At 39.0% G+C, this 27,898-nt stretch overlaps 2 protein-coding genes across 19 annotated transcripts in view; one reads left to right on the forward strand and one right to left on the reverse strand.

The window, feature by feature from the left end:
* Positions 1–424: 424 nt before the first annotated feature.
* NSMCE4A (NSE4A component of SMC5/6 complex) lies at positions 425–13,480 on the reverse strand. The gene is made up of 11 exons (XM_074590268.1): positions 13,069–13,480; positions 11,382–11,462; positions 10,658–10,788; positions 9,435–9,586; positions 5,431–5,530; positions 3,912–4,002; positions 3,326–3,420; positions 2,517–2,565; positions 1,721–1,812; positions 1,052–1,137; positions 425–519 (listed from the first exon to the last, which is right to left on the reverse strand). The coding sequence occupies exons 1-10, from the start codon at positions 13,346–13,348 to the stop codon at positions 1,057–1,059; spliced, it is 1,152 nt and encodes a 383-aa protein (XP_074446369.1). The 5' UTR covers positions 13,349–13,480; the 3' UTR covers positions 425–519; positions 1,052–1,056.
* A 7,834-nt stretch (positions 13,481–21,314) lies between these two features.
* Positions 21,315–27,898, forward strand: part of TACC2 (transforming acidic coiled-coil containing protein 2) — a 150,538-nt gene continuing 143,954 nt past the window's right edge. For all 18 annotated transcript variants that reach the window (XM_074590240.1, XM_074590248.1, XM_074590242.1 and 15 more), the window contains exon 1: positions 21,315–21,447. The gene's annotated coding sequence lies outside the window, so the exon portion shown is untranslated. The remainder of the gene's footprint in view (positions 21,448–27,898) is intronic.

A 27,898-nucleotide genomic window follows, 5' to 3' on the forward strand; every position in this document is an offset into this window, starting at 1 on the left:
TCTTAAGAGAAAACTGACATGGCCTAAGGCAGCTGTCCTGTCTAGTTACACTACCAAATACACGTGGTACTTCCTTTTTTAGGAAAAAAGGAAGGAGGAATTTATCTGTAATTGAGATCAAATTTCCACAAGTTCAACCTTGATTTCCAGAAGAGTAAGAACAGAAAGACATTATCAAATTTGCTCTGCGGCACCCAAGAGCATCGAGATAAGATTATCACAGCAGAGGTAATTAAACATGTAAATTCCACTTGCAGGCTGCCATCGGTGACCGACAAGGGATGAGAGAAGGGGGATAGCATTTCCTTTTTCTGAAAGCTTGTGTTTGTAACTTTACATAAAGTAGTAAACACAGCCATAATAAATAGAAAGTATATGATAATAACCCTGTGACAGGTATAAACAAGACAGCTTATATAAAGTGTAAGATGTTCCAATAAAAATAAATTTAATTTTACAATATATACATATAAAATCTTCTCTGAAAGAAACAATTTTAAAATATTTTCTTTAAGGCACCTAGGGGAAAAGAAAAAACAAGAGAAGACAATAAGACAACACACATTAAGATTTGAAACTTGCCAAACAACTGTGACAATAAAATAATTCAATCCTATCTTTTAAAGGCTTTTAGAGGGAACCAGACTGTCTTCCCTTCCCCTGCTTCCCTAAGTCCTTCTTCGGACTACTTTATTGACTCATAAGCTGTCAGTAGGTTAAAAAAAAAATAACAAAAGTACAAAAACTAAGCTATGATTCTTCACAGCATTGCAGTCCAAGGGTAAGATTCCAAAAACTAACTCAAGTATATCACTTAACTGACCATTAAGTACAAAAATACAGGGTTTTTTTTCAGTTAATTACTGCATAGAAGACTAGATGACATTTCATTTCATGAAGGGATCAAGAATATAGAAACGTTCGAAGTTATACAGTTATCCTGCTTATAGTTTTTCTTCATTTGTAAGTCACAGGTAGTTTCCCTGCAGTTCTTCCACATGCATAAGGAAGATACAGTGTATCCTTATTTAGTTTGATTTATTGAACTTACTTGAATTAAGCTATGTCCATTTCATCTTCATTTCTATAAGGAGGACTAATCATGGGTTCTGTTATTTCATATGTTTCTACAATCTCCTGGTTAGAGATGACAAGAGAACGTAAGTTACAAGCGCTGAGCTATTTCAATTTAATTGCAGTTACCACGCGATAAGTAATAATGTTTTTCATACTGAAGCACTATTTCAAATTACTAAGTTTCTTCTGCACATTCTAAGTGAAGGACAAAGAAGTAGAGTTGTATGTGCTAGAAACTACTTTTTGTCTAAAATTTATTACAAACAGCAAACAGTGAGGAAACTGTATGGAGAACTTCCCCTCTAGAAGCAAGTACCGTATATAAGGGAAGAAACAGTTTCCATACTTACGCAGTCCTCATATAAAACAATAAAGGCGAGTCACTGCACAACTTAAAAGCACTTAAACTGACCAGGCCTCAAGGATCAAAGATAAAATCGCTATCCCAACTCTCAGTTTTCTTGCAGTTAAAAACATTCATTAGATTTGTGATTGTTCTGGAATCCATAAAATTAAATGTAGTGATAATATATACAGGAACACCTATCCTCATCAGAGTACATCACAGCACAGCTCTCGGATGCATTCTTACACTTAAGAAAAAAAAAAAATAATCAAAAGTATCAAGTGCTCTCTATTATACCTTCCATTCCTGATGGCTCAGAGATATGACAACCTGGTTCCGTGCTCCAGCACTATGGTGATCCTCCTTTCCCTCATTCTCTTTTGAAGGCTCTGTTCAAAATACAGTATTTTCATAGTCTTTACACTTGGAAAATCAGTTTCCTCCAGGAACACAAAAAGCTTCACAAAAAAAGCAAACCAATTTATACATACTCCACTAAGCTAGTCTCTATCAATAGCCAGGACCATATGCTTCTTCAGAAATTTCTTTAACCTTACCTCCTAAAAATTTAGAAACTAACATTTCTCAGAGTCCCAGAAGGACCTAAGTATTTAATCCTTTACGAAATACCACCAAAGTCTTATATCCTGTGCGAATGAAAGCCAAAAACCTCATACATAGGATGGCATTGCCTTTTCAACTCCTTTGAAGCTGCAGCACTTCCCAACTCAGAGAGACGACGGAGACTTCTTGCACACAAAAATATCTTTTCTCAGCAAAGCGTAACAATGGTCATACACTTATTAGCAAAAATAACACTTAAAAGGAAAAGCAATAACCTTTTACTTCTATTAACTGAATTAATTTTTATTGATCAGCATAATGGCCTATTCCCATATTTTGATATTTAAAGAGACTCAATCCTTTCAGTTACTCATAAATCTCTTCATGCCTTCAATTACATTCACTCCATATGCCCAAATCTCTACTCTTGCAGCTAAAAATATGCGTAAAACTTTGCAAACACATAAGATACAGCTACTTTTCGATGTTCTAACAAAAATTATTATAGTATTTTAAAGCTAGATTTTACCTATTATTGGCAATTTATCGTCATCCAGCTTCAATTTGGCAAAACCATCCTAAAAAACAGTAGGATTTAAAGTTTCAGAAATTAGAACTATCTAATTAGGATAATGCACTGAGATTTCATATTTTTAATTACTATATTACATAAACAGGTACACATATTGATAAAGAATCTTAATTGGCATACTAAATAGGAAAAATTATTTAAATATAGCACTTATTCATAAAGAATGTGGCTGATATAGGACAGTTGGTAACTGCTTGATTATTAAAAAGTTGAGTTGTTAAAAATCATTATTATTCACTAAATATACTTTAGTTAACCCTTCATAATCACATCAGCATTCACGATAAACCTGAATTTAGTCAAAATGTTTGTAAGTTTTTCCCTTTTCCGAAATTCGTTTTATTCATCAGACAAAGTATAGTTTGAAATTCAAATCTACAGATTCAACAGAACACGAAACACTGCCCTACAACCTCAATAACTCTTCTATACGACTACTCCTCTATGATCTAAAATAATGTGAGGTAGAATCTGTTTTTGAAAAGTATTTTGACAGCAAAAAATTTCGCTTTTGTTTTGTTGGTTAATTGTCTGGACAAATCCAGTAAAAAAAAAATTAGTCTGTCAACTCTGTTTTCTTTTTTATTTAATTACCAAAATATCATAGACTGTTTGTATAAAACCAATTAAGATTCCTAATATTTAAATCCTGATCGGTCAATATTAAAGCCATAAAAACAACAAATCAATATTTCTAGGTAATTCCAAGATCTAAAATAAGACTTCAAGAACATGTCATGCCTTACCCTTATAATGAAGGACACGTGAAAGATGTTTTCCACAGTGCGTGCAAAAGAGTTTGGATCAATCACAAGATCAAAGAAGGAAATAGGTGTATCAGCTAGAGACGAAAAAATGGGTTTATTAAAAAAAAAACAAAAAAACACACAAACAAAACCAAACAGGTGGTATACACAGAGCTAATATCTGTAAACACAAACGTAAGAAAGTCAGCTTTTGAAAGCTAAGTGAATGTTTGTCAATTTAGTTACAATGCTGAACCCTAAGCTGCCTGCAGAAAGAAACAGTTTCTAGAGAATATTGTTTTCTTCCCATCTTTTGCCACACACATACACAGTGACTATTTGATTCCTTCTAAAATACGGCATGCTTTAGTAAGAGGGAGCGGGTAGGATTTAAATTTATTTTGCAATCAAACAGCAACTGATTAGCGTCAAAAAAATACATAGTATATGGTTTTCAACATAAAGATTTCTACTTGCAAACTCCACCTCATTTTGTTTCTATAGTTTAACCCCTCTTAACTGTAGAGGATTAAGAGTATTAATTTTAACAAATTACTGCTTTAAATCTTAATTGAATCATACTTACGATCATTTTTAAAATGAGTTTGCAATAATCCCAAGATCCTTTCTACTTCTTTTTCTGTAGCTTCCTGATGAGACTCCTCCATTTTTTTTAACTGGAAAAAAGAAACATAGTTTCACCTCAAATAACCTCTGTTGTAAGACAAGAATATGAAAAGGGCCTTTTAGGAACATAACATAAATTTTACTGTCTACTACACATGCAGTGTTACAGATACACTTATGCAAACGTGAGACAACTTACGAAGTGCTTTAGGAATTAATTCCCAGTTTACAATATCAAACTGAAAGGCCAATACCAATATCAAACTGTATGTTTTGAGCCTGTTTATAGGTCTACTCTTACTTTCCAATAGTTCTGTGGAACCGGGTTACCCAGGTGCACAGTCTGTGAGTTTACTGAAGAAGCTTATTTTAAGCGTAGAAGGGCAGTTCATTAAGATCTTTAACTTTTTTTCAGAAAAGGCACCTAAGTTTACATGTAAGAAACGTCATGGCATCAAGTTTGATATCGTCAAAGGACACAATTATTGTGATTTTACAGATTTGTTCATTATCTGTAAAGCAGGGTACTTCAAATCATCCTCCCAGTATGGTGACGAGCAGAGTACCAAATTCACTTTCCAAGTACAGTCTTCAGTAACCTGTTTGCTGTTCCTGTTAAACCCCACTGTTCCTTTGAGCACCTTGCAATAAAGCAAGCTACAGAAAGTTTCACACATAATATTTACCAAACACAGATTAACATGTATGCTGACCATCAGTGTTTACCTGGTACCAGGTAAAACCACAAACAGCAGTCACTCACTTCTGGAAGCAACTCTCTCAAACCCTCCAGCTCCTCTTCTTCCAAGCACAAACTGTATCAGAATAATCTCTATCACTATTTGGATTATTATGAAGTAGGCTGTATTTAAAATGACATACTCAACATTTTGCCTCTATGCATTGGCGTTATCAGTCAGAGGTTTCCCATAACAACATGGTTTATTTTATTTTTTTTTTTTTTCAAAGTTTGAAATGTAAGCGTCTCTAAGTATTCTCAGATTTTTGCCTTTCTGACAGAGCAAGACAGAAAGAATTGGGAAATGGAAAGCAGGGAAAACAGTGGTTAAGTGAGCCAATTAGTTTGGTAGTGTTAACCACATTTCTGTGCAAATGCCACACACTGTTAGACACTTTTTAAATAGAAGTTGAAAACACACTAATGTAAAGAAGTTTCTTTTTTGTTTCCTTCCAAAGCAACAAGCAACAGAGCAAATAAGCTAATTTGAAATTGAAAAAATAAGTCTAAGTCCTATTTCTGAACTTGAAATCAGTCTGAAAATACTTTTTCCTTCCACTCGGTGAAACATGGCAGTCCACACAAAACAAATCAAGAAGCCCAATAATTAAGTCTGTATCCTTTAGTACTACACACTTTGTAGCTACAAAACCCTAAACAACACAAACAGAAAGATTTAAAATTGACTTGTAGTAACTATGCCATAACAAATCGTTAATAAAGATAACACTTCACAGACCTGAGCAGGCATTGCTCGTTTTTCTTCTCCTCCTCTAGCTTTCTTCTGCCTCTCAATCCGTTGTCTTGGTACAGGAGGATCAGACTTGAAAGATCCCAACCTAACCAAAATAAACAGAACATATATATGGTAATATATTTTACATTGTATGCTAAGAAATCTATGTACTGAGCAGTTGATCTGCTGATAAAAGTGCAAAGTAACGACTGATACCTAAAAATAGAGACTCGTCACATTTAGAGACTTCTGTAAACAGCCATCCCCACAAGTTACTCCCAATATACGTTGGCAGCCTGTCCTGGTTTCAGCTGGGATGAAGTTAATTTTTTTTTTTTTTTTTTCCTAGCGATTGCTGTGTTTCAGATTTGGTATGAAAGGAGTATCAATAATGCATATCAGGTTAGTTGTTGCCAGGTGATGTTTATATTTTTCAAGGAATTCTTTCAGCTTCCCATAGACAGAACGATGGAATGGCCAATGGACTATTCTGTAGCATGGCGTCATGCTCAGTATATACATGGGGTCAGCCAGGGGCAGGGGGTACTTGGGATCACTCCTCGGGATGCTGACAGTTCACCGGCTGGTGAGAGTGACTTGTGTCTTGTATATTCTTTTACCTTTATTATTATTTTACCTTTATTATTATTTTACCTTTATTATTATTTTACCTTTATTATTATTTTACCTTTATTATTATTGTTATTTTTCCTTTTCTGTTATCATTCTATTAAACCAGTCAGGCCAGTCAGTCTGACGTCGGTGCCTGGGAAGGTCATGGAACAGATCCTCCTCAGTGCCATTACACGGCACATGCAGGAGAACAGGGTGATCAGGCCCAGTCAGCATGGGTTTGTGAAGGGCAGGTCATGCCTATCAAACCTAATATCCTTCTATGATAAGGTGACCCACTTAGTGGATGAGGGAAAAGCTGTGGATGTTATCTACTTGGATTTTTGCAAAGCTTTTGACACTGTTTCCCACAGCATTCTCCTGGAGAAACTGGCTGCTCACGGCCTGGACAGGTGTACTCTTCGCTGGGTAAAAAACTGGCTGGATGGCCGTGCCCAGAGAGTGGCGGTAAATGGAGTTCAATCCAGTTGGTGTCCAGTCACAAGCGGTGTCCCCCAGGGTTCGGTGCTGGGGCCGGTTCTCTTTAATATCTTTATCAATGATCTGGATGAAGGGATCGAATGCACCCTCAGTAAGTTCGCAGATGACACTAAGCTGGGCGGGCGTGTTGATCTGCTTGAGGGTAGGTTGGCTCTGCAGAGGGATCTGGACAGGCTGGACCGATGGGCTGAGACCAATGGTATGAGGTTCAACAAGGCCAAGCGCCGGGTCCTGCACTTGGGTCACAACAACCCCATGCAGCGCTACAGGATTGGGGCAGAGTGGCTCGAAAGCAGCCCTACAGAAAAGGACCTGGGGGCGTTGGTTGACAGCCGGCTGAATATGAGCCAGCAGTGTGCCCAGGTGGCCAAGAAGGCCAACAGCATCCTAGCCTGTATCAGGAATAGTGTGGTGAGCCGGACTAGGGAAGTGATCATCCCCCTGTACTCGGCACTGGTGAGGCCCCACCTCGAATACTGCGTTCAGTTTTGGGCCCCTCGCTACAAGAGGGACATTGAGGTGTTGGAGGGTGTCCAGAGAAGGGCTACAAAGCTGGTGAGGGGCCTGGGGGACAAACCTTATGAGGAACGACTGAGGGAGCTGGCGTTATTTAGCCTGGAGAAGAGGAGGCTGAGGGGAGACCTTATCACCCTCTACAACTACCTGAAAGGAGGTTGGAGAGAGATGGGGGCTGACCTCTTCTCCCTGGTGACAAGTGATAGGACGAGGGGAAACGGGTTCAAGTGAGGTCAGGGGAGGTTTAGATTAGATATTAGGAGACATTTTTTCACTGAAAGGGTTATTAAACATTGGAATAGGCTGCCCAGGGAGGTGGTGGATTCACCATCTCTGGAGGTGTTTAAAAAAAAGGGTAGATGGGGCACTGAGGGACACGGTTTAGAAGTGGCTCTTGTCAGGGTAGGCTAAAGGTTGGACTCGATGATCTTAAAGGTCCCTTCCAACCTCAACAATTCTATGATTCTATGATTCTAAACTGCCTTTGTCTGAACCCATGCGTTTTTTTATCCTTTCCCCTCCTTTTCTCCCTCTTCTCCCTGCCTTGCTGGGGCAGGGGGAGAACTGCACAGGCAGCTGCGTGGTCCTGGCTGCTGGCTAGGGATAAACCACAACACAGCCTCATACAAGAATTATCAATAGATGTATAAAATTTGATGCAATTATTCTAACTTTTTTTTTTTTTAACTGAAAACATTAAATCTACTTCTCTTAAAAGTAGTTAAGAAATGAAACAGAGTTTATGGTTCATATCCTCAAATATCCCCATTTGAATTTATTACAAACTTTTTTGCCTGAAAACTCTCTCCATACAATATTTATCTCTTTCTCATCTATTGTTCAGTCTCTGTAAGTTCAAGTTTGCAGTAAGCTTTTTTTTTTTTAACAAAAAAGCCACAAATTGTTAAAATATAATCAATCAAGAGAACATTCAGTACACTGAGATCCAAAGTTTCTCATTAAACAATGTGAGTGTAACGTACGTGCTAGATTTAGGCACTTTCTTGAAGTGCTTACCTCTCTCCATTGACTATATAAGGAACTTAGGCTCCTAACTTTGATTGCCTTGAATCTCCACCAAGTTAGATGCCTAAAGGAGAGAGTGTGAATTGAGACTCAATTCAAGTTAGTTCAGCAGGTACCCAGAAATTCTGCAGCACATATTTTTTCCGATCTTGGGTGAGTTGCAACTGCTCAATTTCAGAAGTCATAGACTGACCATGAAAAAAACCACCCAACACTTCAGGCCTCAGATAAGAATAGATGGAGTCAGAAGTAAGTAGTTCTTTTCCTAAACCGAGGACTACACCTTATTATTTAAAATTAACATTTTGCTAATATTCACACATCCTCCATCAGAAGACAGCCATTATTACTTAAGATGTCAAAATGCAACTAATGAGAAAACAAAGTCTTTCTTGCAGTCAGTTTTAAGACTGTAAAAATGATTGGAAAATATACTTATCGTTTAGAGCTTACAGCTTCAAAGTGCAAATATAAGTTTGAAACGTATCAATTAGCTGTCCAGCATTAAATATAAGATATTGTATGATGAAATTATTATATTCAGCAACTTTCTTACAATTGCAGTGATACTTACTGGGGTGTGGAACGAGTGCAAAAGCACAGACAACTGAATAATATTCTATCAGCTCCAACGTCGGTAATTTAATTGAACTGGATCCTGCTATTGTAGGCTGACTTTACCAGAGATTTAAATTGGAGTGTTGTCTATAAGCCAGGTGACTAACCATCATTTAACAGCAGCTAAAAAGGCTCCTACTAAATGGGCTGCCTACGCCTCAGCAGAGATGACGCTGATTCTATATAAGGCCACTTGCCAGTAATCAGCTGATTTCTTCTGGAGGTAGAGACAGAGAGCAAGATTCTAAAAGACAACCCATTAACACAGACATACAAGAAGAACTGTTGGTCTCTTTATGATAATACAATCATCAGGTAAAAGATATAGACCCTGACAGACTGACCGTACATAACTGTCTGGGAAAGAAAAATAAAAGGTTCCTCTATTCATGATTCTGGCTGCAGCCTCTACAGGAAGAGAAAGAGAGTCAGCTTTTAAAGCAAAGAGGATCACTTCTACCCTTTTTTTGGTCTGAAACACATAAATCAATAATACCTTACTATGTCTATTAGATACAAGTGATACTATTTTGTAGCCAAGCCAAATCAAAATCAAAGAGAGAAATATTAAAAAATATTGTAGAGACAATGAGTTCACTGTACCATAAGAAGTTCTTGTTGACACTTTGTGACCCGAGATTAAACTCTATTCAAGCACAGGGCATTAAAGATAAGAATCTATTAAGGCCATTAGCTTGTGCTGCAGTATATACTATTTCCTTAAATAAACTTACATATAGTGAAAAGAAGGTGCTCTTCTGAAGTACTTTTCTGTTTCTTCTCCCAGTTTATGCCAGGCATTACTAGGTAAATAGCCACCTGAAGTGCTCTCAGAATCACTGTCATTTTCTTCTACTTGTACGCGATTTATACCCATGAAGGTTAGCTACAAAAGAAGGAAAGTTGCAATGAAAATTCACTTAGAGAAAGATCAGTAGATACATTAATGCTGAAATACAGTATTATGGTGTTTGTCCTGCTAGATTAATATTTAATATCACTGCATAAGAACCTTGACTTTCCTGAAGATACATGAAAACAGAAAAACACTCACATACAGACTTGTGTTCAGGAAGCATCAGCAAGCAATGAAAAAAAGAGCTATAGGTAAATAAAAATGCCTGTATTCCAACAGAATTTCAATGATGTATGAAGTAGCAAAGCATTACTTAAATCGTACTATAAAGCTAAGATGTCTCACAGTTTCCGAGCAGCACACGCTTCCAGGAAGCCTAGCTCCTCAAACATCATAAAACCAACCCAGGCTTGGCCCAACCCTGCATCCATCAACCCAGACTTCCACAGGAGCAACATCAATAAAACAATTGAACTTGATGGGTTTTTATATTTCAGAGCTCTTGATCAAAGACTCAGACTCCTTATTAATTTACCGTAACACAAGAGAAAACTTTCAAGGGTGGGGGGGGAGTCTGCTTCAAAGCTATTCTGAACTGACTTTTCCACCCAGTCAGAGTACAAAGAGACAAACACGTCTAGCCTAGAAGCGTGCAAGTAATCCGAAGTCCCATTTCATGTCAGTGACACACGGCCTTGAAAACTGCATCCAAAAACCATATAAAGGAGCAGACAGGATAAAGAAACTACTTCGCTACTGGGAAACTACAAAAGAGTGGGTATAAAACAGTGCACAAGACTACCTGAAGAGCATGAACTGACTGAACTGTGATAAAGCAGCTGCAATGCAACAATGGAGGGGCATGTCTGCATTTTAAGGTAGTTTTTCCCCCTATGCATATTGCAAACGCTTAATACATAGCCTAAAACAATTAACAACACTAACCAGAAAGTTAATCAAAGGAACTCATAGGAAGAATGTTAAAATCCATGAGAGCTGTCACGTACTGCCTCACAGTCTGAGGCTTTTATTTTATGATTCTGTAACAAACAGAGCAAACCTCTAGCAAAATTGTTGGCAAATTCAGAGTCTGGAACTTACCAAGTCTTCTGCAAACACTAGTGAATCAAATGCTGTCATCTCAGAGTGCAACTCATTGGCCTTCTCTTTTCCTAGATTTGATGCTAAGACAAGAAATTGGGCATCCAATGCAGCTTCTCGTGCACAGGAAACTGTTACAGAAAAGCATTTATGTTAGTAATATGTAATTGTCCAAAATACAATAATAAAATTTAGCATACAGACTTTCCTGGGTGTAGAGCTTTGCAAATCATTTTATTGTACTGACCTCTAACATACTTACTTAAAAAATCCTTATAATAATATTTGCATTTTTAAAAAAGAAGGAGAGAAAAGAAGACGATGACATTGACAAAGGCAAGCATGGAAAAATAACACATTATCTTAAAGAAAATGCATTTTTCATTGACATGCTTTGCATCTCTCCAAGTGAAATGAAGCCCTCTACACTGATATCTTTTATATGTACTACTTACATATATTGTTCTACAAAGTCAAGATAAAGCAAGCAGTCTTTCTAAGTGCAAATAAACACTAAAGTAATGATGTTTATTTTATCACATCAACTTATTCAAACCATTTCTCTTCAACTAACGATATCTACTTCAAGTTGTACTTTAAGAATTCTGATAAAGTACTTGTACCTCAACTTCATTCTCTTGCCCTCTTTATAAGGTATCATTGCCCCACACTTGGCCAACTGTCAAGCAAACACCTCTCATAAGGACCACAGAATTTGTCTTACCTCCACTAAACAGTTTATTGGCCTCTTCCAAAGCTTCTGTCAGTCTGTTGCTTTTTGAACTCAGCATATCCTCACGATTTTCTGTGGGGAAGGGACACAAATGAAATCCTAAATTACTTAAATAGAGAAGCATCAATAAATACATACTTAAACCTTAAATCAAAACTGGCTGGTTCATAGCTCATCATACACACAAAAATAAAAAATATAGTTATAACGCATGAATTGCAAGATTATGTAGGCTCCATTTTTATTAATGTTTATGCATTAACTCAGTTTGAAGAAGCAATTTTCATTTTGCTTCAACTGAGTAAGATTTATATGGCTGAATTTATGTTAGCAGATCCAAGATTTCTCTGGGTTCCAGTAAAATTTCTATATCTGTGTCAAAACAGCTACCGTATATTATAGTTTTCTGTATTTTATTTGTCTTATCTGTAAGTTATTTAGGACTTTCATGAAAGAAACACTTAAACCACCAAAAACGTATGCTTGGTGATTTCTGAATCAAACACAGTGACTTACACATAACAGTATACATACGATTAAATGAGGCTTTCAGATGTTCAATTCTAAACAGCTACTCACAGCACTGCTTTTAAGGACATACACCATATTCAGTGCATTGACATACCACTGTTGCTTTTCTGCATAATCACAGACTGGATCATCCATAAGCTGTGTTGTATTGTCTTGTAAAACAACCCCACAAATTTAGCAAGCACACAGAAAACAACCAACACCACATGTTGCTAAATTTTGCAGTGCTTACTCAAACAACCACTGTTATGCTTTCATGAGAAAAACAGCACATTCCAAACATACACAGGAGAAGTACTGACACACCTATCTAGAGAGATGCTAAAGAAAAAAAAAAAAATAAAAAAAAATCGCATAGCACTTTCTGAAAAGCCTAAGAATAACTTCCTGGTCCAGGCAGGTACTGGTTCCAACAGTTTCAAATTAAAGCTCCAACACCATGAACGCAAAATTAAAGGCTATCAGTATATCTCCAGGTCTAAAGCTGATGGTTCTCCTGCATCGATGCAGTCACACATATTAAGTGTGGGTAAATCATAGGCTGGTTTGGGTTGGAAGGGACCTTAAAGATCATCTGGTTCCACCCCCTGCCCTGGGCAGGGACACCTCCCACTAGATCAGGTTGCTCCAAGCCCCGTCCAGCCTGGCCTTGAACCCCTCCAGGGATGGGGCAGCCACAGCTGCTCTGGGCAACCTGGGCCAGGGGCTCACCACCCTCACAGCAAAGAATTTCTTCTTAATAGCTAATCTAAAACTCCCCTCTTTCAGTTTTAAACCGTTACCCCTCGTCCTAGTGCTCTACTCCCTGATAAAAGAGTCCCTCCCCAGCTTTCCCGTAGGCCCTTATAACCTTGCTATCCCTGGGCGTGCAAATGCTTCCAGGGAGGCAAATTTCCACCTAACTCCAGGCCCAAACTTTCAGCAGGCCAAGGAACTCGGAGCTCCCACGGAAACCTGAAGAGCTCCTCAAACACCAAGGGCAGGTTACCAGCCTGGCACTCCCAGGGACTGCCCCGGCACCCCCTCGCAGCCCACGTTTCCCCTCGACAAAGAGGCCGGGGCAGAGCCGCGTCCGGCCCCGGGGACAGGCCGGCGGCCCACAGCCCGCTCCGGGCCGCCCCCGGGGGGAGCCGCACCCCGGGCTTACGCTGCACACTGTAGATGAGCTCCCGGTACTGGTTCCGGATCATCCTCCTGTTCCGCTCATCGCCGGCAACCTCGGCGCTCTCCAGCCGCCTAGGGCTCTCCCCCGCCGCCTCCGGCTCCTCTCCATCCTCCTCGGGGGCCGCCGGGCGGCTCGACGGCCGCTGCTGCTTGTGCTGGGGCACGGCGCCGTTACGGGAGGTGGACGGTAGCGAGAGGCGGCCCGCGCCCGAGCTCTGCGAGGAGGAGGAGGAGAAATCATCGCTCCCACTCGCCTCCGACATCGCTGGTCGGCACCCCGAGCCTTCACCAGCCACCGCGAAAAAGGCACGGGAGGCCGCCGCCCGGGCAGCCTGGCCCCGCGGAAGGCGCCAAGGCCGCGGAGACGCTGTTACCGGTCGCGATGGCGGCCGGCAAGGGCCAAACCCGCGGGGACGGGGCGGGGCGAAGGCGGTGGGAGGGGCCAGCGGCGCCACAGCCCGCTCCGGGAGGTCGGTGGAAGATGAGCATAGCCCGCGGTGCGTGAGCCGGCGGGAGGCCGAGGGCTTTACGCTGTGCGGCGTCAGTGGCCTGCTCGGGCTGGCGGTGTCGCTGCTCCTTCAGGGAGGCGGCACGGGGAACTGCGGCTCCCTCTCCGAGGGGAACGGTGGTGTCCCCCCAGCCGAGGGGAACAGCAGCCTCCCCCCCACTCTCTGAGGGGAACGGTGGCCTCCCCCCCTCCTCTCTGAGGGAACGGTGGACTCCCTTCCTTCTCTGAGAGGGACGGCGGCCGCCCCCCCCCGTCTGAGGGGAACGGCGGCCTCCTCTCTCCGAGGGAACGGCGGACCCCTCTCCTCTGAGGGGGACGGCGGCCTTCTCCCCCCTCTCTGAGGGAACGGCGATCTCGTAACGCGGCGGGAATGCGGCAGCCCGGCGGCGTCGGGCCTCGCAGGTAGTTGTCTTTGGCTCGCTCCAAAAATAAATTGCGCCCAAGTAATTTCGAATAAATCCCCGAAAGGGCCGCTCACAGGCGTCCGAGGCGTGACTTTTTACCTCGTGGTTTAAACAAGTTATCTGCCTTCAAAAAGTTGAGCAGGAAAGTCCTGGAACTTTCGCCTTTATTAAGGAGTGGAAATGTAGTGATGAACCTGATGGTAATGAATCTTTTATCTGCCTTTAAGCCCTAACATCTAAGGAGTTGAAAATTAGAGACAAAGGGATGCTGTACTTGATGGAGCATCTCAAATATGCTGTATGTTTCCACACAAATGTATAGATTATTCACTAAGCAGGGATCTGTGCTTTGGCAAATAAAGTAATAAAGGTGTACTTTGAAGTGGAATAGACTCTAAACTAGTTAATCATGACAGGAGGTGGTGTTTATACAAAAACCAACGAAGTTAAAAGCTGAGTTAAATGTAAGAATATGTATTATTAATTTACCAGGAAGAACTGTATCTTCAGTAGTTTTAAATTATCCACAACCAAGCATTACAAGTCTGGAAAATTCATCAACATTCAAATTGTCATTTCATTACGAGCATTTTATATTACAGACTAAAATTTCTTTAATATACAGTTTCTCCACTCTTTCCGTTCCTTTCCCAGTGCCAGTATCATTAGAGTTGAGTTTAGTGTAATGGTGGGTCTGGCTTCTGATCTGGAGCAGTGGGCCAAGTAATGTCCCTCATTGCCTTTATTTTCTCGTAGATCATCATAAGTAGTACAACTGTTTTATAAATATCTGTAGCTTAGGAAGTGTGATGAATGATTATTTCTGGCATCCCGATGATCCTACTTTAAGAGTTCCTTGAAGTAGACTTTTGGTTTATGTTATTACACTAATCAGTTAAAACAATCATTAGCAGTCTACCTCAGTTGTGAGTACAGAGTTTGCAGAAGATTCTGATGAAAAGAGAATTAAAAGACTATATAATAATATTAAGTTGCTGTCTTAAAACAGCCTTATGTGCTAAAGGTTTAATTTCTGCTTTCCTGGTTACAGCATGTAACATCCCTTAATCATGGAGTTCATAGTGTTACACTAATGCGTATGCTGTCTGCTTCAGCATACTATCTAGTGTTCAAACATAGTGATAGGATTGCCTAGAAATTTTTACAATTTCAGTAAATTGTGAAACAGGAGGCAAGAGTTCAGAACCTTCACGCTTCCACAGCGACTTCTTGAAGGCTTCAGTAGGCTGGAAATTTTCTGGTAAAGCAGACGGAGAGACAAAGAGAAGTAGCTTCATCATCATTCGGATAATTTAAGTCTGATTTTATATTGGTTCTAAAGCAAGTTCTCTTTCACAGGATTCATAATTGCAAGACTATGTCTTCCAATTAACTCTTCTTTCACTGTTGATGTATATTCGTATAACAAGTTAGAAAAAGAAGGCATTCTGTGTATCATGAACGCTAGCATTATAAGAGATTTTCAAATTTGGGAATCTTTCATGTTGATACAGGATGAAATCCACTTTTTATTACAGAAAAGGCATTGGGAGGAAGTATTCTGTAATTTTAACAGAAACTAAAAGTCATTTTATTAAGAAGGCAGATCTTTAACAACAAAAACTTGCATTGATGAATCCCAGATTTTTTGAAAGAAGACATAAAGTAGCAGGGATTTCCATCCTCCCCTGAAGTCCCAAAACACAATCTTCTTCATAGTACACATAGTCAACTCCATGTTTTGTTACATTCATTATTCAGTTGAGCATTAATCCAGAGGTGTGTTGGGTTCTCCTGAAAGCTTAATGTACTAGTGAAACTTCAGGCAAAATCTAAATGCATGATTTACCACAGGTTGGCACAATTAATACGAAACTTCAGAAGTCTGCACAAGCTCTGGTCCGTGCAAAAATACTGCCCATCAAAATTAATTCCTTGTGTGAATCCATTGTCTCCAACAAATCTATTCTAAAGAATGATTTTCTCCCAATACATTGTTTCAAAGACAAGGGGTAACACTTAATATAATTCCAAATTATCAATACGAGTTTTATTATAATGCATGATTAGAATAACAATATAGTACGTTAAAAGTTGATTTATAGGAACTTTCTTAATGGCTTTTCAAAAATCATACCTTTTCATTGCAAGGAATCTAAGAATTTGTTTGTAGCTTTCTCTGCTTAATTTTCAAAATTAAAATAATCCTACAAAATATATACATAACACTTTGTACTTCATTATGTGATTAATACTATTGTGTTGCTCTAATTATTGTGGTGTTTTATTAGAGTATTTTTAGCAGGTGTTCTGAAACATCTTCATAGATCAGACTGGTTGAATATACAGTCGCGGATCTTCCTTGTCTTCCCCAAATCAGTACTTCTGCTGGACTACAGACTGCAGCTCTCTTTCAAAATTTCATTTTTCAGTGCAAAATGATTTAATTATAGTTTGAACTTTTGAACAACTTTCTATTCTTGTACTTTGTGTGACTAGTAGAGTGCTGTCAAATTTGCGTTGCAAATTCATTATGAGTAATATGGTTTTGGACCCTAACACAGAAAGTCTCAAGGCAGGATCCAAACAAGACTGGGGCCCATTGTGCAGTGCAGTACACAAACATGTAGTAAGGAATAGTCCCTATTCCAAAGACTTTGTAATACAGTACAAAATGCAAAATGCTGAGCTGGGTGGGAGGCATAGTAAAAGGTTCAATATGAGGTGAAAGGTTTAGTACCTTGCTGAGGAAATCCTGTTGTATCCAGGCTCAAACAAACCCTAATCTTGCAGTTTTGAAGATGATGCTTCCTTTCTTGAAATCTGTGTTTGACCTTTCTTGGTGCTTAGACAAGCAGGGCCTTTTACTCATTGGGTACAAGAGCAAAATATCCCACAGACCGCTCTTTGTCTCAAATATAAAATATCGTAGCAAAAAGTGTTCTTAAAGAGGCAAGCCATGTTAACCAAAAATTAAACACTAAAAAGCACAATTGTACAACAAATACCAAGCAGCATACAAATTCACTTTTAACAAGAATGTTGTGCACTATAAAAGGATTTCAATTACTGTCACATACATACAGTAGCTTATATTTATATGTGAAATAAGACCACTCTACATAGATCAGGGGAGTTTAATTGGAATTTAGTTTTCAGTTCCATGACAAAAACCTCTTTCACTGAAGCTACACACATCACTTGGCAGTGGTAGGCATGAGAGGAAAAGCCTACTGCTGCTCTTCCGTATGCGCCGGTCTCACAGCATACACCGTGCATCTGTGGGTGAGACGCAAGGTGGATGCTCTCAGGGCTCCTAATTCCTATTCCATCTTCTTGTTGCAGAGAACAGACCGGCAGTTTCAAACAACACAACCAAGTACCACGTCATCTTGGGTCATCTGGAGAAACTGAATCTGGGAGCACTGAGGGCAAAGGTATAACTGCAGCTTTCTGCAGGAGGACAGAATTTCAGGGGTGGAATTGTCAGCACAACCCTCAGCGTGCTGTCTCATAACCAGAGCGGGACACAGAGCCATTGTGCCAGCAGTGATTATCCTGCATGTATGTAGGCACATATGTTCTGCAGGCCTGCCTTAAATGTACAAAGATGTCTAGGTTCATGACTCCTGTTGATTTCAATGGGAAGAAGTGCATAAATCACGCAGTAAATAGATCTTGTATTTCAAGATCTTACTGTAACAGTTGTCCATAAGCTACCTTATCAAGTAAATGATTACTGACCTGTGCTGTAGCAGTATTGTGGGCAGCAGGTTCCTGATAGATACAGTGAAAGGTATAGAAGTGCATAAGAATGAGGGCTAAAACCAGTGTTTCAGGCTGTAGGACAGACTGTGAGGAGCTCCTACTAGTCTCAGCTATTGCAAGGGAATATTGTGCATTATTCACAAGAATTCACAGCAGTGTTTCCCTCCCGTTCACAGTGATATGGCATCTCACTGACAGTTATTTTCTTAGGAAAACACAAGCAGACTGTACAGTAAGCCGATTTTCAAACGTAATTTAACAGCTGGAAGCCAGAAGTGTTATCATGCAACCAGCAGATTCTGCCACCTATGCCACTAACTCTGTTTAAGAATTACATTATTTATCTGAAAATTAGTTTACAACACATGCAATATCACCTCTTATGTCCCAGACCTCCCCTTCCAAAATAATGCCATTGCCTTCTGTAAGCTTACTCACAACACATGGCTTCAGAAAGAGAGGAAATATAAGGGGATATTATTAAGAAACTACCTTATATGCCCTTAACATATGTGGACTTTCTCCTCCCAGTGAGTCCAGATGTCAGGATGGAAATATAGGCTTAACAAATGTGAGTATATGTGAGTTACAGTTTTTAAATATCATCTGACTATGCTTAATATGCACTAAACACTTTGTAATATTGCCAGACATTCCCCTGCATTTTTATTTTGAGAGTTCTGCTCGTCCAGATACCAGATCTCTACTTTCCTGACTATTGTGCATATATGCCAATTGTTATCATCAACAGTGAAAACAGTAACTTAAGTAAACGGTCCATGTTCAGCTGATTGTGAGATTCTCAAATTGTTTTTACTCACCAGACTATTTTTTCATCTGATGTTCATTCAGTTCTCATAAATGCATATATGCAAAAACTTATTCCCATTGAGAAGACTCACATAAAGGAATCTTAAAATAAATATCTCAAATTTATTAGCAGAGATTCACTGTGTGCAGACTTCACCGTTCCTTCCTTTTCCTCCTGTCAGAGTGCAGAAATGCACATAAAGTTTCTGGCATTTAGCAGAGGATCTCCAACTGAATTTTAGTTCTTAAATCTGCATACTTTGTATATACCATGCTACACAGCAGCTCAAATGGATACTGTATTTCAGGAAGCAATAGGCAGTCTCCATTGTCATCAAATATAGAGAAATAATGGGGATTTTTTATGGTGCTGAGAAATGAATTACCAGTGGTGTTGACGGTGCATCTCAAATAGCTTGGAAGCTGCCCAGCCTGCAGGTGCTCTCATCTAGAGCCAATAAACTGTGGATCTACCACCATTAGATTTAGTATCAAATCTAATCATTTGTCCAGTTCTAGAAGATTGGTCTCCTGCTGTGAAGACCCTGGGCCTTAATGAAGAAAGACATGTTTTTAAATGAGACGGTTTAGTGACTGCCCAGGAGTGTTGCATATGATTTTAAAGCATAAACTTTTTGCCTTTCCCTTGAATACACCCAAATAATTGCTGCTATTGGGGATGAAGGGATAAAGTGAGAAATTAATTGTCTAAGAACATTGCAACACGGGACCTGTTGCCCTGTGATGGCTGTTCCTGACACGAAGATAATCCTGGTAATCTGAAATGGGGCCTAGACTAATTGAAAACATCAGAAATAAAACGTCTGAGGTACTTACAATTCAGCTGCCAGCTCTGCAAGCAAATACAGATGAGGGTAATTTCTTTTAATGAGTGTAGCTAACTTAAAAAAATTGTTTTAGCAATGTAGAAGTGTAAGTTCATATACTTGATTCTTGCGGAAGCTTTTATTTCCATATTTACAGATAATCCCATGGGAGGTAAAAACCTGGCACCAGATATTCTTTCAGCAAAGTGGATTAGGTTACAGCCCATCAAATCACAGTATACATTGTGCCAGTTTAAGAAGGTATTTTCAGAGGAATATGAAAGAACAATTATTAATAGCACTCTGAAAAAAAACTGGGGCCCAATCTGGTGGAATGTCAGTGAAAAAACCCTGTCAGGATCAAACCCTCATTGGCACCAGGAACTCTTTCTTTATGACTTGGAAGGTTTCATTAAGTGAAAGATTGACACAAGGTTGCTACAACAACATGTGGAAGTCATGCTGACAGAGACTAAAATGCTCAAAACCTTCCACTTTTCCCCTACAATCAAACAGTGATTTAGTTCAGGAAAATGAAAAAAAAACTTTGGAAGAAAGAGCAGGAAATATATACATACATCACTGATGCCTCAGAGCAGAGAATAGCCAGACAGCTGCTGCCTTGGTGGTCCACCCAGTACGTTTCTAATGGAGGAAAAAAGGAATTAAAAGCAAATGCAGAACAATGTCAGATTTTTGCAAAATAAAAAGCCAATTAGTGCTCTGTAGAGCTGTGCCCATATTTCGCATAATTGCATGGCAATTTTTTGGACATTGAAGTTTTAATATGCCAATGATTTCTGTATTCCCAGAAAATTCATAGGAATTCACTTTTCTTTATAGCAATCTCTAGAAGTTATCACCTATTAGACATTGCCAACACCATGCAAACAATTGACTTAAACCTAAGCACTTCTGTGATAGATTTAATCCTATCACAGCAATCATTTCTTCATATCTTGTGCTGATGTGAACATATTTTTATTACATGTGTTTAAAGACCTGTAACTCACAAGCTATTATGAAAGAAATAATTTTTTCCTCTCTGAAATAATGTATTCCAAGGGAGGATTTTCCAAAAGTACCAAGTAACTGAAAGCATGCTCTACTTAAAAGTCTTTTCTATGATTGGTGTTGGTTTCCTATTCCAATGACACGTGCTTTGGTGGTTTATAGTTAAAACAACTCTGTACTGAAGTGGCATGTTTTTTTCCTGAAGGGCTTACATGTGACGCTCTAACTTCAACCGCTACATTCAAACAAGTGGTCTGAAAGATCCATCTTATCCATCAAGAGGAGAAACAAGCTGCTTTCCCTCTTTTCTGACTGCATGGGCAAGACAAGACTGAACACAGCAAAGGGATGAAGAATGGAACGGAGGCAGGAGACTTCTGCTTTTTCCTTCTCTCCCTCCTGCCAGGTAATCTGCTAGCATTCCCAGACTTTGAATGTTTCTTCTGAACTCCAGCAAAGTATCACTCATGAAATATGTGGAGCAGCGCTGACTTGCAGTGGTTTTCTTACGGCAGCTATCAGTTTTAGCCATGCTGTGGTTATATATGTTTGCCACGTGCTAAACTGATTCATTTTCCCAAACATAGCTTACTAAGTTAGTCAGGTGAGAGAGACAGCCTGATACTTAGTAGTTATAGTCCTCGAGTGAAAAGCCAGAGGGTAAAATTCCAGTTACATTGGAGTATCGTGGAGCTTGTCTCACTGCCTTAAGCAAACAGTATACTAACAACGACAGCAGTCGGCACCCCGTGTACAGGACCTATCTCGTGTTATTCTCATCCAGCAACTGAGAATTCCTGTGAAGAACTGATGTGTCATAGCCCTACAGCTCCCTGGGTCAGATTCCTTACACTTCATAGCTATCCAGCATAGTGTTCTCAAACATAAGCCAATTCACATTAATAGAACACTTTCATGTGATCCAGGGAGAAAGGGGATCCATACACCAGCTAGGCGTGAAGGAGTGCAGAAGGTTATAAAAATCAGGGACAGAGTGGTACATTTTCATTTTTAGTCTAGAGGAAAATTGGGTAAGTAATTTTTTATTAGTTCTTTAAAATTAGAAATGTCTAGACTCAAAACAGCTTACTAATTATGTTTTAGACATTGCAAAAAGGCAAAGGGAGTGTCTTACAAGTAAAAGAAACTTTTCTCCTTACCAGAAAAAAACAGTGTCTCCTTTGAGGTTCTGTAGTTCCATGGGCTCTTGTATAACTTGTTTTACAATCCACAAAACCTATAAAGTAGTCTACAAGATGATGTCTATTTAGTCAGTATCTTTCTAAGACCAGAAGACCGATCATTAAGTGTGCATGTCCTAAAATAGCTGTTTTAAAAACATGTTACAACATTACAGACTGTAATAGCTATTTGCAAATGCTGGAGTTTTTAAATATGGCTCTCTTCCACCGTTGTTCTTTTTCAGAAATAGTTCTAAGGATTTGTTTCAGAATGCATTGCTTGTTGATTTTAAGTTGCCATGTAACGACAAGAATGTTTGTTTCTCATGCAAAATTTCATAGATAAAATTAGCTGGCTAGTCACTGCAAAGATTACATAGATGTTTCATGATGTTCTTAAGTGAGAACTGACTATGGTGTTTCATCCTTTCATGCATAATGATGTTTGCTTCAGGCTGTAAAACACAATACTGAACATCTGTAGGCAGAATATTGCCTCTGGTGACCCAAACCTTTTATAGATGTTGAGGCAGTTGAAGTCACTTCTAGCCTTTCCCACTAGGAGAACTAATCAGATTAAAATAATACTTCACTAGTTTGAGATTAACAAGAATTTGATTATGTTATTATTTTGAACATAGATGACATTCTGTTGAAATATGTTGTAAACAGGTAAGACCATAGACAATTATTTCTGGAATTTTTTAATGAACAGAGTTTATACTACCACAATGTTTTGGTATGTTTTGTATATTTTGAAAACTATTTTTCAAGTAACTGCCTTTAAAAAGATAGATTTATCTTCAGGCAGAAACTAACAATCATATTGACAGACACAGGATGACAATGGCAGACAGGCTTCTATGTGTATTATAAAGTTGGTGTTTCCTACAAAATCTGATCTTATCCAAAAAAATAAAGTGCTTATAGCTTGAGTTTGTTTCTTGTGATTCAGCTATTCAGGATCAAGCTGCTAATTACTTAGGAGTAGACCTTTTCCACTCCACACAGCCCAAGATATAGGTTAGAAACCTGCTATACACGTGGGAGTTAAGAAAAGAATCTCCATCCCTTCATGTCAAAGCTTTTTAATTATAAATTCAGAGATTAATTAAGTAGATGGTAATACATATATCCATACATCTTGTTTTAAGGGGATTTGGGAAAGTAGAAATGTAGAGGGGCTGGTACTTGGCCAGAAATGTCAGATAGGCCTACGGATGGAAGAACTAATCCTCACTGTCTTAGTTTTCAGTACCCTGCCATCTGCACCTACATCTACATCGTCTACATCTACATCCTTGCATTTTACCATCTTTAGAACAGAGATCTGTGACAATAACAGGCTTGGACACTCTGGCTTAGGGAGATCAGTTGTCACTTTGCACGTGCTCCGGAATTGTCTAGTTAGTGTTGTTCATCAAGCGTTTTGACAATCCCAGGGCAAGCTGTGGAAAGCAACCTAGTCTATGAAAAAGCTGATCTAAGCTCATCTAAGTTATATTATGGCTTGGTTATTTTATCAGTAAAGCAAGTTGTTGTCATGGTTTTGGCCAGATTGGCCAATCAGAACGACAGATGGCCCTCCCCTGCCCTCTTCAGAGAGCAGAGGAAGAGATAAGGATATTTAGTAGTTTAGAAAAAAGAACTAAACTACTTTAATGAAAATAATAATAAATAAGAAAATAGTAAATAATAATAGAATAATAAAAATTAAAGAAAAAAAAGTATACAATATATACAAAACCGTATCCAGCTCCCAGGATGACGATCGCGTCACCAGCAGACACAGGGAAAGTCCCAGACTGGAGTCAGCGATGGACAGGAGCTGAATTCCAGAACTAGAGTCAGGAATGCTCGGATCAGGATCAAAGGCAGACGAACAGACAGGGTCCTCCTCAGGCGTCGGCCATTGAAGAAAAAGCGAGCCAGAGCCGCCTTGCCCCTTTGTTCCCTCAGCTTTTATACTGAGCGTGATGCAGATGGGATGGGATACCCTGTTGGTCAGTGTTGGGCCACCTGTCCCGTCTGCTCCTCCCTGCAGGTGGGACCCCTCTATGCTTCTCCGCTTCCGACCCTCTAACGGGGCAAGCAGTGAAGTTAGCTGACCTTGGTTGTTACAGCAATAAGTCTAAGCAAGAGCCTCTGTGCATACCATTCCTTGGTATAATCAGGTTTTATCAATCTGAGAGTGAACAGTTTCTGAACAATGTGCTGTTAATTTCAGACTTCATTCAGTTAGAAGAGGCCCAGCTAAAAAGTAAAATTACAAATCAGAAAATTGGTTCTGTTTTACCTCAAACCAGGACAATGACCAGATATGCTTGGATTGTCACATGGGCACTGGTTTGTGGGGCTGATTAGAAAGGAAACCTGTTCAAAGCCAATCAAACAGCCTACTGCAAAAAAGAAATAAAATAAATGCCCCCAGTTCCAGCCTTATCCTTCATATTCAAAGCTATGCCTGCAGACCATTTCCCCCTTATACAAAAAATAATTTACATTGTAATTGTTTGCTTGTTATTTTGTGGGGCTCGATACAAAGCAAGCAGGGTAGAAATAGAAGTAATAGTTTGGAGAGTTTCCAGAGTAGGCACGGGCGTGGGGCCGAGGGGCCGAAGGGGAGACATCTCTGTGAAGGTTCAGGTTGTGAAATCTCCTGCAGGGTGTGGTAGGGTCTCTGTCTTCATTGTCAACTTCCATTCTGCTGGATGAGAGGAAGGCATCTTTGAAGAATACTGTGGATATTTCTTTCTTACCACTTGAAGCTTTCTTTAAAATTCTCTTGTATCTATCATCTTTTATGGCAGTATCAGAGAATGGCAATATTGGAGAATGATTTTATGGCAATATTAGAGAATGATTGACCTCGAAGACTGGGCAGCTTTTAGTCCGTGCTGTGGTTCTTCTTTCGATGAGGGAAGTCAAACCAAGTTTTCATACTGACCACTGACCTTTTTTCTGGAAAGATGGGCCTTCATTCTGGGGGAGGTGGAAGTCACTACGCAGGCTGCAGAAAACTTTCATGTCAGCTTTTGTATTTTCTGATGCCAGTAGAACAACGTTTATAGAAGCCCCTTATGTCCATAACAAGTATGAAAAGAGTAAAATTTTACCCTACATCTATGATCTAGGCATAAGACTAAATGAATAGCTTAAATTCTGTTAATTGATTCTACATTCGGTTGCAGAAACTAATGGTTTGAAGAGTTTCACTGCTGACAGCCAGACTAGAGCCATCACAGATTATAGTTTTTATTTTTCTTGACATAATCCTTTTTAAGTACTGCCTTCTAAAAATTGCATGGTGAAACAAAGTCCAATTTAATTTTTGTTTGCTTTCATTAGAAGCTCTTGAATGCAGGATACTATGAAAATATATCGGTTTGTCAAGATACATATACAGAATACACAAGCCTCGGCAAGTTTGACAAAATACTGAACTGTATATTCTTGCCAAATTAAATTTGTCATAAAATGCTAGTTAGGACTTGACAGACTCATTTACTTCTCTGGTTTCACAGCATGCATGTGATCCAGCTAGCACTCTTGGTTCTTGGTCAAACCCAAGCCTCAGCCAGCTATGAGTCCTTGCAAATGGATTAGGATATGTTTGTTTGCTTCATGTGTAAGCAATAGTGTGCTGTGGGGAATTTTGTAGGACTCTAATAGAACTGAACATAAATAAAAGGTAAGAATGATTTATTTTGTTACGTAAATGAAATCTACTTTTCTGGGTATAAGTAATCAGAAAAGATTCAAGGGTTCATGGCAACCTGACTGGGTGTTCTCTTGCTATCAAAACACAATGTGATAGATATCATGCTAATATTTTTTTATATGAACGGTTGCCATATTTACAACAGAAATATTTTAGAAGGAAACAGGACCAGTATAATTGCGAGTAAGAAAGCAGGACCATGAGATAATCTCCCTAGAGACAATGAAAGAAAACAGGAAACTCTATTAGTGAACCAACACTGTAGTTGTTTCTGCAGAATAGATCTGACTGAGGAATTGATCAAATTAGACCAAATGGCATATATTTTCAAAGGAGTTCTTTGGGAAATATGAGTTCAGACCATTTTTTCCCATTCCCAAAATGTGCTTCCTCCAGCATAGCTGTAAAAAATATAACTATTTTGGGGAGTTAGAGACTAAAATAGGTGAGGGATTTGACCCTCAGCCCTATTTTCTATGATTCTATGAAGTGTTAGCCAAACAGCACCATTTCCTTGCACTTAAGGTTCAATGTCACATTTTTACTCATCCTCCAAAAGAGGCGGAGAGGAGCATCTAGATTTTCTGGAGCAAAAACAATTTTTGATGTTAACACACTCTAAATTGGTGAGCAACTCCTAGTTGCAGCCAGAAGCCCAAAGATTGCTGCAGTAAGGGAAGAGAAACAAAATTAAAAAAAAAGCAGTTCATGAGTATCAAAATCCTAATTTTTACAGCACAGTTTTGGACCTTACATGCCTAGATTTTAATGTGCTCCATTTTGGTTTTAGCATGGTATAGACTGTGAATCCTCCAGCACTTCAGAGGGAGGAATATGTGTGTGATGTATTATACATGGCCGTCTCCCACTTTTCTTACTATTATCCTAGTATAATGTGAGCTGTTGACCTATTTTTCGTCCTCACAAAAAAGCTGTAGATTCAACTATAAAGATTTTGGTTTTGTATTTCTGAATGTGTCTTTGTATTATATGTACAGCCTATTGATACAATTGAAACTATAGTAATTATTATTAACTGTTGGAATAAGTTGCATGCCTACTTGTTACATTGTTTATTACTCACAGTTTCCATGCCACTTCCAACAGTAAACTGAAAATTATACTTAACCACTTTCTTTATGAGAAAGAGCTGATTTTACCCACAAATTTGGAGCATTGCACAGTTTTATTAAACCCATGTGATATTCTCTGCATGATGCAAGGGGGCAGGAGGTTTAAATTCATAGTTTTACATGAAGTTGGGGTTTTGTTTCAGTTTCTCTGGTAGACTCTGATAGTCGTTGCACTGTTCACATCAAAAGGTGATATATGTCAGGAGCATTGAGCATGGAGATATTAATGCATTCTAATAAACTAGCCTTAGCATTTCTAATTGTCATAGACACAATATTTAGTCCCTGCGTGAAGACTTGCCAGCCCAAAACCAATATTAGAACCAGGGCACTATTAAACCATTTCCATTGGCAAAAAGACTTCAAGATTTTTGGAAATTATGCTTAAGCCTTTTGCATTAATATATCCTACAGTCTCATCGTATCTTTTTATGGCAAGTTCTGTTCTTACATCTGAAGCTTAAAGAGGTTTGATTCAACCTAGAGGCTATCAGACTTTTCAGAGAAAAAAATTATTCATTTCCAGATGTACAGAACTGCACCAAGTAACACTTAAGAGTTTGCTCATACAGCAAAAAAAAAGAATTTCATCTGGATACAAGATACCAATCTTGATTCACTTTAGCCCTTTAATTACAGAAGGTGGTATCGTGTATACTCCAATCATATATGAACTTTAAACTGGACAAACAATTGTAATCTTTATTTTGTGCTCATTCCATTGACTTGAAATATGGTTAGTATCCACTTTTTGGGTATTAGTGACTGATACTCAGTTCCCTACATTCTGTTATGGTTTCATGTTAAGAGTTCCGTTTGCTAATATCTCAGAGTGCTTTGTGATTAGTTAAAAACAATTGATACAACTGGGAGACAAAAGTGCCATCTGTGAACTTGCATGTAACATCAGCCTAGGCATTCTTTTTAACATTAGCTCCTGCTCCAACAGGCAAAGATGGTTTTTTTGCCAGCAAGTCAAGGATGTACTGTACAAAACAGCACTTGGATCTTTAATAGCCAAAAGAGAGTCATAAGGCTTGCATAAACATGTAATATTTCTACCTGAAAGATGAAATCTGAAAAAAATGAAATCTGTCAAGCTAAAAACTGGAGTTCCACTTTTCCCATTGCACTGGTCGTCTGCCATCCCCAGATGACTCTCGGGATTTTGCACCCCAATGAATTACCATTTTTACTTTTGAGTCCACATCCAAATATGAATCCAATCACTTGATTGCAGTGGTAGCACTGTGTGCTAAGGTTATAGACATCATAGGTGCTGCTGGAGGAGAACTAGAGCAATGTTGCTTATTTCATTCACTTTATTGCCTTTTGTTATTTTCTTAGTGATGAAAAGAACAGTTCAATGACAGTAGACAAATAGATTAATAGTAGATAAATAGAAACCATCTGCAAAGTCAAATTTCATCTGTTCATCTATAATGTT

This window comes from Larus michahellis, chromosome 6 (assembly GCF_964199755.1).
Source record: "Larus michahellis chromosome 6, bLarMic1.1, whole genome shotgun sequence".
Classification (NCBI taxonomy): Eukaryota; Metazoa; Chordata; class Aves; order Charadriiformes; family Laridae; genus Larus; species Larus michahellis.